Below are 11,519 nucleotides of genomic sequence, written 5' to 3'. Positions count from 1 at the left end.
TGTGAATACGTTCTGGATTTCAGTCAGAACCAGTCAGAATTCATAAGGAGCTGTCCAATATGCTATTTTGAGGAAATGGTTCAGTACCTTGGAGAGCTCCTTTACAGTTTTGGCTGGTCCTGACTGACACCCAGGTTGGATTCATAGCCCCACCGGAATCAGAGCCACCAGCCTCCTCTGGTTGAGAGGCAGGGTAGTGATTAGTTATGCTCACTGATGTCATTTGCCCCATGGAGGGCCTAGTGGTGTGGGGCTATATGCCCCTCCCTCTCAGCACAATAACGTTCTGCACCCTTGGGCTAGAGCAGCGGTCTTCAACTGGTGGGTCGCCACCCAAAAGTAAGTCGCGAGATCAATCCAGATAGGTTGATTACTGGCAAAGTTATTACCGCCATGTTGGACAATTGTGAAAGTGGGTCCCATATTGCATGTTGGGTTTTGAGGTGGGTCTCGGGACTGGACCAGTTGAAGACCACTGGGCTAGAATATCTGACAAGGGATCTTGAGAAGCAGCTTTGAAATCCTCACTCATCCATGAAGCTCACTGGATGCTCTCAGTCTGTCTGTCTGCCTGTCTCTCTCTCTCTCTAAGCCTAGCCTACCTCACAGGGCTGTTGTGAGGATAAAATGTGAGGGGGTATTCATCAATGTTGCCTTGAGGTCCTTGGAGAAAGGATCCATGTATAAATGTAATAAACAATATTAATAACATCAATGTGTTAATTAGGCGTGTTCTTTTTTCTTTTCTTTTCTTAAAGCAAAGTCAGCTATCCCCCTTCCCCTAATAAACTGCCCCTGGCAAGAGAACTTGGGTTTTCTACACAGTTAGGACACCCTTTTGCACTTGGACATTCCACACACAAGACAGATTCTCGCCTCCTTCCTGGGGGGTTGGAGGAACAACACGAAACACATGCATTACTTGACCAGGTTGCCAACTGCCCAGAGGAAACCCAGTATGGCCTGCTGCTGCGCCTTTCACACCATCCTGTCATGCAGAACCAATCAAGTGAAGCTTTTCCCAGCACGGAAATAAACCTCACAACTCCCGACTACTGCTGTCCGTGCATCGAAGCTGCTGTGTTAAAAGGCCCAGCTAACAGTGGCCAGTTTAAAAGAGGGCACCCCCATGCCTGACTAAAGTCCGCTGGACCTAGAGCTATTTAGGGCATCCTTGTCAAGAGGAAAGAAAGGGAACATTCAAACTTTGTGGTCGCAATCCAGCAGACTTTGGTACACTTAAGCCCATCGAAACCTAGGGGCTTAAGCATGCTTCTGTGCTAGATCGTGGCCAGTTGCTCCATTACCTGGAAAGGCTTATTTTAAAACAAACATTTAAAAACGTATCCATATTTGCTAGAGTTGTCAATATTTCTTTCCTGCAGAGTCCCTGATCCATTCCCTGTAAGCAGTTAACAGCCCTTTTCCTAACTTGGAGACAGGGGAAGCTTCACCTGTTTAATTTCTGCCTGTCCGAAGGCTGTTGAAAGAACAGGAGTAGGTAAAAGACGTTGGCAATAGTCATCAATCAAACTTGCCTAGATAGAGGATAAGGTGAGAGAATTTCTACAGCACACTCAGTGGAAACCATAAAGTTCAACTAAGCCAACGCTGCCAAAGTTAGGATCCTAGGAAGTTTTCCCATACCTGGGCAGATTATATGTCCATCTTGCCCAGGGATCAGAAACCCATTGTCCTTCAGATGTTGTTGGATGCTTTCCCATCAGCATGGGCAAATTTGTCACAACAAAGAAAGCCATTCCAAAATGAGTAGAGGTCTCCAAAATGAGATCGGGGGGGGGGGGGGGGAAACACAACCAAAAAATGAACTCGCTAAAGCGAGTAGCGCTCTCCAAAGAGACACTCCAAAAATGAGATCTTGAGCAGAGCTCTCAAACCTCATAAAGCTCAGAGGCAGCAAAACCCAGGTCATTCTTCAGAGGCTCGTCTAGGTAGCACATTGCAATCTATGCTCAAATCAAATCACACAAGCACAGGTCTACATTTCAAGGTCTGGATGCGCTCACGGAGTGCTGCTGACACACACTGTAGTGGTTAAGCCTAGCAGACTAAGGTTGGGGGAGACCTGGTTCAGGTCCCCAAGCAGCTGTGAAGCTCACTAAGGGACCTTTCAGCATAACCTACCTCACAGGGCCATTGTGAGGATAAAAAGGGAGGGGACTTTGTATGCCATCTTGAACTCCTTGGAAGAAAGGGGGGCTATAAATAGTATAGATACGTAAGACTAAGCCAGGCTTCCCCAGCCTGGCGCCCTCCAGAAGTTGTGATCCACAACTCAGAGGATTTCTGTCCATTGGACATGCTTGCTGGGGTTGATGGGAGTTGGAAGTCCCAAACATCTGGAGGGCACCAGGTTGGCGAAGGCTGTGCTAAGCAGACAGAGGTCACAATGCTCCCATGCATGTGGTTTACGGTGGCAACCCTCGGGTCATTTTGGAAGTAGAACACTTCTCAATATCAGCCTGGGAGCAATCCCAAGCAAAATGTGACATGCCCATTTGGGGACACTTCTGTTTGTCCACTGCAGGGAAGAGGCAGCTGAAGGCCTTCTGCCCTTTACAGTCATAACTCCTGTACTCCAAACAGCTGCCTGACATGACATGGATAATACTCTGAGCAGTGAGGAGTTACAGGCACCATATTGTCCCTGTTGTACAAAAAAGAGCGCACACGCCATTTGTGAGGTCAAATGAAGGCACAACAAGTCGCACCTAGGGAACTTTCGAGGAACCCGCCACTGATTCAAGTGAATTTGGATTTCTACACATCTGACCTGCGAATTCTGCAGAAGACTGGTTTTTTCTGAGCTGTGTGGACTCACGGACCAGCCTTTCACTTTTGGAGGGGGTGGGGGTGATTTGTGCAAATGCACAGATTTCCAAACAGGAAAGAAGTTCTCGTAAATCCCTAAAAAAGAAAAAAAATATCCGATCCCATCAGTGAGTGGACAACAAAATAGAAAACAATCCACAAAACAGATGTGCATCCCTAGTTACAGCAGCTCAGATCCCTTCCTCCCTGCAGACTCTATCATTTAAGATTGCTGCGAGGGAGTGGGAGGATTTCACAGCTTCCCCAGGCAGACACTTCCCTGCAGCTAGAAAGCTAGCACGACAGCACGCAGGCTTGGCTAGAACTCCTCCACCCAATACCCAGTTGTGTAGGCAGCGTTTAAGTAAAAGTAATAGTATGGGAGGCCCATTCAATCCTGCGAAACTATCTCCCCCACCTGCAAGCTCAAGTACTGTCTGGGAATGAATAGTGTGACCACCTCATCAGTTATTTGAGCGCCTACATGCCGAAGGAAGAACGAGAGTGCTCTGCTCTGAAATAGAGGACTGGAGGTCAAATTGTAGATAAAGGCCCTTGTCCATCTCTGTGCCCCTGCGAGCAGCCTTGCCTCCCCTCCGCACACCCACCTATTGATGATCCAAAGGTTGGCACCATTGAGGCTGCCAGATCTGAACACCTGTTCTGAAGAGAGACAGAACAGCCATTGCAAAGCTCTGCTCCCCACTGGCAGAGGAGGTAGTGCATGCCCTTTCTGATCCAGCGGCAGTAACCATGCACACTGTCCCGAAGCAACAGGCAGCTGAGAACCATGTGTGGATAAGCGTCCGCAGGAAGCATGCTTCCAAATGTAGGTTGTGCTACCTGGATTACGATGGAAAACGACACAGGAAGTTGAAGTGTTCAAGTACAGATACAGGTCATGTAACATACAACAGGCAATTGAGATTTAAGGAGTCTTAGTTATAGCAACAAGAACATTTAAAATATTTAAAAGTTTTATCAAAAATGGTGGGGCAGGGAGAGGCTACATGGGGGGACATCCCCCCCCAATTTCCAACTAATTTCTTCAGCTCCAACATTTACTCTTAAAATTAATGTCAGTAGAGCAGTGGGTAGGCTATTTGTGGCCTTCCAGATATTCTGGCCTAGAACTCCCACCAGTCCTAACCAGCAGAGCCAATGGTGAGGGATCATGGGAGTTGCAGGCCAAAACACCTCGAGGGCTACAAGTTGCCGATTCTATAATTGCACAACTTTGCAAACCACCAGCCCTGTTTTGACCTTCCAGTTCAAACAACAACCATCGGTCATGTATTCTGGTTTGCAACGTCCTTTGGCCTCTCTGATTTTGCATTCCCAGGGAGGTTGCAATGGCCGGAGGTTTATGAACCCCTGATGGTGATGTGAATTCAGCCAGATGGGTAAATCACAGGTTGTGCAGACCTGCAGTATACATACACCGGGGGTGGGGTGGGGGGTGGGAAACAGACATGAATATGGGAAGCAGTAAGGGCCATTTCACACATTAGAAGAAGAATTTTCAACACAAGTTTGTTGCATGCGGACTGCACATTTTTAGGAGCACACTGATAACTCTTGAGTGGAATGCTTAATGCTTATTAAATAAATAAATGAGACTTGTCAGAGGAGCAGGTCTTGCGAACACTCCCTGACCAGCATACAATGTGTGAAACAGCCCTTAAAAGCTTTCAGAACAGCGACAATCACAGATTATAGAGACACTGCATTTTGCCATCACAAATGGGAAAACAAAACATCAAGGAAACAAAACACCAAAATCTAATCATCACACCAGCTGCTTTTCTGTAATATTTTATTTATATAGAAATGCTTAAAAAAACATGAAGTAGCACCATTACGTAAGTTTTACCTTTATTATGTAGAACTTTAAATGTCAGAAAAATAAAACTCTTGATACAATTTCAAATCTTGTCTCAGCAAATATAATATTAGTATTTGACCATGAGGTTAAAGGCCCTTTATCATAAAATAAAATATACTTTGTTTTTAAACTTTGCTCAGTAAAGTACATTTAAGATCAAGTAACATCACCTACATATACATAAACAAGTGGTAAACAAATGTATTAAAATAGAAATACTAAACTATAGTGGTGCAACAGAATTTTTTTGTAATTTCCACTGAATTCTATTTATACAAATGTTAGAAAGCATCAACTGTTCCTTTTGACGTATGCTTAAACGCTTCCATTTTTTGTAATAATATAGAATAAAATATGCTTCATATCACTGAATAGAAAATATGCTGGGTGAAGCAGATTTAAAAGATTTTTTTTCTGAACCTATAAAAAATCTCCATCCCAACAGAATACTGTTCAAAGTATTACACATTTATGGTTTTGCAATTCCATTCACAATTGTGTGATAGTAAAATAATACAGTGTTCTTTGCCATAAGGCCATACTAAAAAATAAAAAAGTTTTAACCCAGCTACAAAAAAGTTCACTGAACTTAAATTAAAATACTTGTAAACATCTTTGCAATATGAAATATAATTTTTCAAGTCAAAAAAGAATAAAATACTTCAATCTGTATTAATGCAATTTATCTTTAAAACCTTTAAACGTTTTAATATATATAAGAGATATGTTACAGTTTCCTTTTTTTTTCTTTGATAAAGCTGCAGTATCATAAGATTATTATTATTAATTTCTTTTTCACAGGAAAAAATCTTGCCCTTTCAAGAACATTCAAGAAAAGTATTCCATCCATAGATTTATTTCTCAATAAGCAATCTAGCAACTACCAGCACGTTATACTAACTGTTCACACGCCATCATAATCCATATGCATTATGCATTTCCTACTTTTAATTTAGAAAAGAGAAAGATAAGAGAGAGAGGAAAGGAGAGAGAGAGAGAGAAAGTATTTGGAAGCTTGGCCTTAAGAGAAAGTGTAAAAACTAGTCTATTACTAGAACGTCGTTCCTTAATATTTATAGCATGCACCAGATGTTACAAATATCCCCCTTAACCCATCCTAGGCTACAGTACACTCAATGCAAAATAAAAAAATAAAAATAAAACCTTTGAAAGAAAAACCAAGATGGTAATCACCATCCTGCAAAATGTCTGGTCCCTCTTTTGTTATGTCTTGTATTGGGATGTGCGGATACTGCAGCTTTAAAAGCCCAAGGTGGGTAGTATCTATATATTGATATATATGCGCAATTAGAAGACCGAGGAGGAGGAGATGGAGGAGGAGGAGGAGGGGGTCGCCGCGTTCCGACGTGCGCGTTGCGCGCTCGCGTGTCCCTTTCTAGGAAAAGATGCGGATGGCCTGAGTGACGGCGCTGTGGCACACGGGGCACTGGGGCTCCGTCTTCTCGCAGATGCGGTTGGCGCACTCCATGCAGAAGAGGTTGTGGCCGCAGGGCACCAGCGCCGCGATCACCTCGCTCTCGAAGCAGACGGAGCAGTCGCGGCTGCCTTTCCTCCTCATGCCGGATGAAGAGCAAGACGAGCTGGAGGAAGAGCTGGACGACGACGACGAGGAGGCCGAGGAGTCGGACGGCAAGCCGGGCAAGTGGCAGCTCAGCCCGTTGGCGTAGAGCGGGTAGGAGGAGGAGGAGCAGGAGGAGGAAGAGGCGGCGGCGGCGGCGGCGGCAGCAGCAGCCACGGCGGCGGCGATCAGGCGGCCTCCGGGGTCGCTGCGCACCCGGCGCGCCAGCGGATGCGCCTCGCCAGGCAGCGCCCCGCCTCCGTGCAGGGGCGGGGAAAGGCGCGTCGGCGGCGGCGGCGGAGGAGGAGGAGCGGGCGGCGCAGGAGGCGGCGCAGCGCCCCGCCTCGGCCCGCTCCCGCTCACCAACAAGGCCAGGTTGGCGTTGGGGGGCGCCGCGCCCCCGGGGAAGGCGGCGGCGCTGGGCGACGCCGGGCCGCGCTCGAACTGCGACCAGAGGAGGGGCGCGCCGGGCGGCGGCGGCGGCGGCGCCGGGGCCAAGTCGAAGCCCGGCGGGGAATCGAAGGGCGGCAGCTCGGAGGCGCAGCAGTCGGGCGAGGAGAGCACCTCGCCGCCGCCGCCGCCGTAGACGCCATAGCCGTTGTTGTTGTTGTTGCCGTTGTGGTGGGTGAAGCTCAGCGCCGGGCTGGGCGGGCTGTAGTCGGCCAGGCGGGCGCTGCCGCCGCCGCCGCCGCTGCCGAAGTAGGAGTCCGTGGAAGCGCTGCCCAGCGAGCTGGAGCTGTCGTTGCGGTAGCTGCAGAAGGGCTTGCGGCCCGGCGTCGGCGGGATGCTGGAGGCGGGCGGCGGGGGCGGCGGAGGCGGCGGCGGCGGCGGGGGAGGCGGCGGCGGAGGCGGCGTGGGTTTGCTCCAGAGGCTGCCGGCGCCGCCCCCCAGCTCGAAGCCCACGTCGGTGCCGTTGGCGTGGAAGTCGTTGTCGTCGGTCAGCTCGATGATGCCGCCCGTGCGCATGGCGATGTGGGCCTCGATCTCCTCGCGGGCGCGGTCCACGTTCTCCGGCATGCCGGTCACTTCGAAGACGGGCTCTTTGTCGCGGCTGGGCGTGACGATGTAGGTGTGCGTTTGCTGCTGGATGCGCTTGATGGTGGCCCCCTTGGGCCCCACCACCAGGCCCACCACCCGGTAAGGCACCCGCACTTGGATGGTGGTCTGGCCCGGGAGGTTCGGCGGGCTGGGCACCGTGCCGTTCAAAACGGTGTTTTTGTTCCGGGAGGCGCGGATCATGGAGAAGTGCTCCGCCGCCGAAATGATCTCCCGCCGGGCCATGGCGACATCTTCCTTCCGGCCCGTTACCACGAACAGCGGCTCTTCACCGCGGACCGGGGTCTTGATGTAGGTGTTGGTTTTTGCCCGCAGCGCTTTGATTTTACAACCTGCACGGGGGAGGGAGGAGAGAACGAGGGAGGGGGAGGGAGAGAAAAGAGCCGATTACACCTCCCGCTTTTTGGGTGCAACAGAGGAAGAGAAACAAAACAACCTGTCACCCGTCCAACATTTTCTCCACTGCATCCCCCCCCCCTTGAGTTCCACTTACAGTACCATCAGAAAACAATAATAAAGCCAGCCTTTGCCACATACACACACGCCCCTCTCTTCCCCCCCCCCCACCTCCTGAGCCAAGTAATATTCCCATTGGCCCAAAACGTTGCAAGGGATCGGTTGGGTACAGATCATAAGGGAGGGGAGGGGAGGGGAGGGGGGCGCGGAGGAGAGAAAACCAACAATGCAAAAAGACCGGCAGCGACAACAACAAAAAGGCAACACCGAAACCACACGGCGCAATGCCACATTGCATCCATGGCTAGTGGGCAACCCAGATATGCAACGCCCCCTATATATATATACACACACACACACACACACACACACACACTCGTGCTGCAGACATTCCATTGGGAGAAAAAGAAGAAGAAATAAAGAAGGGGGAGGGTTTTGTTTTTTAAAAAAGCAAGCCTGCCGGCGAGAAATACACAAGTATATGTATCTACACCAATAAATCTTAACAAAGGAGCGGCCAGCCAAGGCGCGCACCGGGTTCGTAATGCGGATGCTGTGAACCCAATCCCGTGGTTAACCTCACCTCCTCGCCCTGCCTGCTAAGGAAACACCCCTGGAGTTCTATTGAAAAACAGCCATAAAGGCACACACTGTCTGAGTGTTGTGCCCCATCTCCAACTGCATCCTCCCCCCACATTATATATCTCGAAACGCAAAGGGTGCTGCTAGGTGAGGCATAAACACATCTGGCTGTCTCACGGATGCACAATGCGTTCCCACCGCCTCTTTCCTGATTCACTTTCTTTGTCTAGCGTCGTGGGGAGGGGAGGGGAGGGGAGGGGGGCGAGATGAGAAGAGGCAGCCAGGTTGGCCACCATAACCCTGCAGTTCGTGGGGTGGGGTGGAGGGGAGAGTCGTGTTGGCATCTTCAGACGACAACAAAACCCCCCCCAAAAAAAACACCCAGAAAGCAGATAGCGTGGAGTTGGGGGTGGCGGGGCGAGGGGGGGGTGAGGGGCGAGGGGGGAGAGAGAGAACCTAACCCTTCGCTTCTTCCACTGCAGAGACCCACTCATAAAGCGCACAAAAGCCGAGGAGGCGCTGCCCACCTTGCCTGCCCACGATCTCGGCGACATGCTCCGAGCTGGGCACGGGGACGCACTCGGTCATGTTCACGCTCTTTTTGCGCGGCTCGTTGTCGTACAGGGAGCCCGTCTCGTCGTTGTCCAAGCCCAGCAGGGAGAGCTGGTCCAATGCGATCTGAAGAGCTCTTTGGTCATCCAGGGTTTCGCCGCCTCCGCCTCCGCCGCCGCCGCCTCCTCCGCTCCCATTCCTCTCCATGTCGGCAAACAGCGAGCTAGGCATAGTCCGGGTGGATGTGTAGGATCGCGTCCTCCTCTTCCTCTCCTTCCTGCACTCGGATCAGTGGCGGCGGCGGCGGCGGCGGCGGCGAGGAGGGGGGGAGCCAAAAAAAAAAAATCAGACACAAAGGAAGAAGCTAAGGCAGATGGGCAGCGGCAGCAGAGGAGGAAACGGAGGCACGAGCGATCGGAGAGCCCGGGAAGCAAATCCTGGATGCTGGCTTAGAACAACAACAACATAATTTCCACTCAACCCACCCCCACCCCCACCCCTACAAAAAAGAAAAGAAAAGAGAGTATGTTGTAGTTTCCTTGTGCCGTTTGGTTTCCAAAAAAAAACAGAAAATCCCCTTGCTTTTCAGTGCAATCCGGTTGAGAAGATGCTTTCCAAGAAAAAAACCCACGACTCCCCCCCAGCTTTTTTTTTTCCTGGCTTGCCGGGGGGGGAGGAGGAGAGAATGTGGGGTTGCTGGGGGGGGGGCGTGCAGCGACTGGAGAGCAGCGCTCCGATGCCTTTTTTTTCCTCCCCCCCTTGAGTTCTTGTGCTGGCCAGAATGCCAGGCGATGGCAGCGTTTCTTTAAGGAGCCCCTCCCAGCCTCCACTCACGGAGCGATTTTTCTTTCTCGGCTCCCCCCGCTTTCTTTTCTTCCTCCCCCCTCCCTCTCTCCTCCTCCTCCTCCCTCCCCTTCCCTCTCGCTTTCTCCTCCTCCTCTTTTCTGTCTGAGCTTCTGCTGCAGCCAGACAAGCGCTGGGCAACGGGGGAGGGGAGGAATCAGAGCGCCGCAGCGTCAGCGGCCCCGAGCCGACGAGAGCGAGCGAGGAGCCGCCGCCTCCAGGGCCGCTGCGCGCGCCCATTGGCGGATTTCGGGACCGGGGGCGGGCTGGAGGCGGCTCAGCCACACCCCTGCCAAGGCAAGGCTCGTTTCTTTGTTGTCTAATGCAGAACAATACAAAAGGATCCGGAGCAGAGCGCAAGCAAGCAAGCGAGTCCTGCTCCTGTCTGTTTTCTTCTACCTAAGAGTCACTCGGGCATTTTTCAACCCCCTTTCATTTTTTCCCCTACCTCCTTTTTTGCCAAAGACCCCCGCTTTCCATTTTTAACCCCCCTTTCCCCCCCCCCCCAACTGGGGAAGAAGGCGGGAGGGGGAGATTGCTTCCCTTTGTTCCCTTTCCCCTAACAAGGCAGCTGTCACGCCCCAACCTCCTTCCCCGCCCCGCCCCCCAAATGAGGGCGGGGGGAGATCAATACTAGGTATTGACGGGTGAGGAGAGCCCTGCCTTCCAAGGAGCCCCGCACGGCCTCGGTGACAACAGAGGCGGAGGGAGGCGGGCAGGGTGTGACTTGAATTGAGTGCGCGGCTGGGAAAGGTGCACACTTCTGGGGGTGGGTGGGTGGGTGAAAACGGGGGAGTCTGAAGTGCGGTACAGACCGGGGTGTCATTTCTGTTGAGGCACCGTCCCTCCCATCCAAACACCCCGCCTCACACGCCTAACTTTATTTTTTAACTGGGGGTGAGCAAGAACCTCTGAGCATGTGCAGAGGGAACGAGAACGCTTCTTTCTTCCCCTTCCCTAGCCCATCATGGCCATGCTCTCCCAACTGGGGAGTAAGGTGACGAAGGTTTATAGGTCAGGGCGGCTTGGCTTCTACAGATCCGGAGACAGCTTCGCCTTGGGAAGCCTTTCTCTTTCATTCTTTCTTTCTTTTTCTTTGCAAAACTTAGGGCGCGATCCTATACGTTGTTTAGGCGGGAACAAGTCCTACAACTCCCAGCACTCCCCAGCCAGCCAGATTACGCCTTTACGATGCAAGGCAAGAAAAAACCCGTGTGGCCACATGCAGACACACCAAGGAAGAGGTGTGGGGCGGGAGAGACGAAACCGCGGTATCAGCCGTGCCCCGATGCTGGGAAACTCGGCTTCATCGCCCTCTCCAAGCAAATAGCACTGTCGCCAATGCACACAGCTCTTTATTCCTTGGGCCGCGCGCGCGCGTGTGTGTGTGTAAAACAAGAAATAAAAACCGTTTGCAACCTGAAAGCCTCCTGACTCGTCATTTCTGGCGAGCGTTTCTTTGTTGCTAATCAGCAAAGGTCTCCAGATCGGCTGCGCCGGGAATCGAACCACTGAAGCCGAGGGCGGACCACATCTCGCCGGTGCCTGATTGGAAAAGCCCCCTAATTCTGCGCCTGCGCTCCGCCGAGGGTGGTTTTTTTTTTTTTTTTTCCTCGCTCTCGCTCTTTTCCCCTGGCATGCGCACACTGCGCGCCACCCCTCTTCCACAGTTTAAAGGGTTACGGGGTGGGAAAACGATGCGCGCTGCTTTCCATTCAAGCCGCTTGCGGAGGG

The 11,519-nt window shown here is 51.6% G+C and overlaps 1 protein-coding gene across 2 annotated transcripts; it reads right to left on the bottom strand.

The window, feature by feature from the left end:
• Nucleotides 1-4,628: 4,628 nt before the first annotated feature.
• MEX3B (mex-3 RNA binding family member B) lies at nt 4,629-11,232 on the bottom strand. Of its 2 annotated transcripts, none has more exons than XM_063142398.1 (3): nt 11,195-11,232; nt 8,918-9,212; nt 4,629-7,684 (listed from the first exon to the last, which is right to left on the bottom strand). In XM_063142398.1, the coding sequence occupies exons 1-3, from the start codon at nt 11,225-11,227 to the stop codon at nt 6,114-6,116; spliced, it is 1,899 nt and encodes a 632-aa protein (XP_062998468.1). In that variant the 5' UTR covers nt 11,228-11,232; the 3' UTR covers nt 4,629-6,113. The 2 variants fall into 2 exon arrangements, with proteins under 2 accessions (XP_062998468.1, XP_062998469.1); XM_063142399.1 differs by having other exon boundaries at nt 8,918-9,219; nt 11,205-11,211.
• Between the last annotated feature and the right edge of the window lie 287 nt (nt 11,233-11,519).

This window comes from Elgaria multicarinata, chromosome 16 (genome assembly GCF_023053635.1).
Source record: "Elgaria multicarinata webbii isolate HBS135686 ecotype San Diego chromosome 16, rElgMul1.1.pri, whole genome shotgun sequence".
Classification (NCBI taxonomy): domain Eukaryota; kingdom Metazoa; phylum Chordata; class Lepidosauria; order Squamata; family Anguidae; genus Elgaria; species Elgaria multicarinata.
The sequence above is the reverse complement of the archived record's forward strand: the minus strand, read 5'-3'. Positions and strand labels throughout refer to the sequence as shown.

Excerpts from the sequence above, each read along its gene's own strand:
- MEX3B (XM_063142398.1), bottom strand. The coding sequence starts at position 11,227 with ATGACGAGTCAGGAGGCTTTCAGGTTGCAAACG. Across the intron at positions 9,213-11,194 it reads AGGCTTTCAGGTTGCAAACG|AGGAAGAGGAGGACGCGATC; the intron begins GTTTTTATTTCT and ends TGCAGGAAGGAG. Across the intron at positions 7,685-8,917 it reads CGAGATCGTGGGCAGGCAAG|GTTGTAAAATCAAAGCGCTG; the intron begins GTGGGCAGCGCC and ends TCCCCCGTGCAG.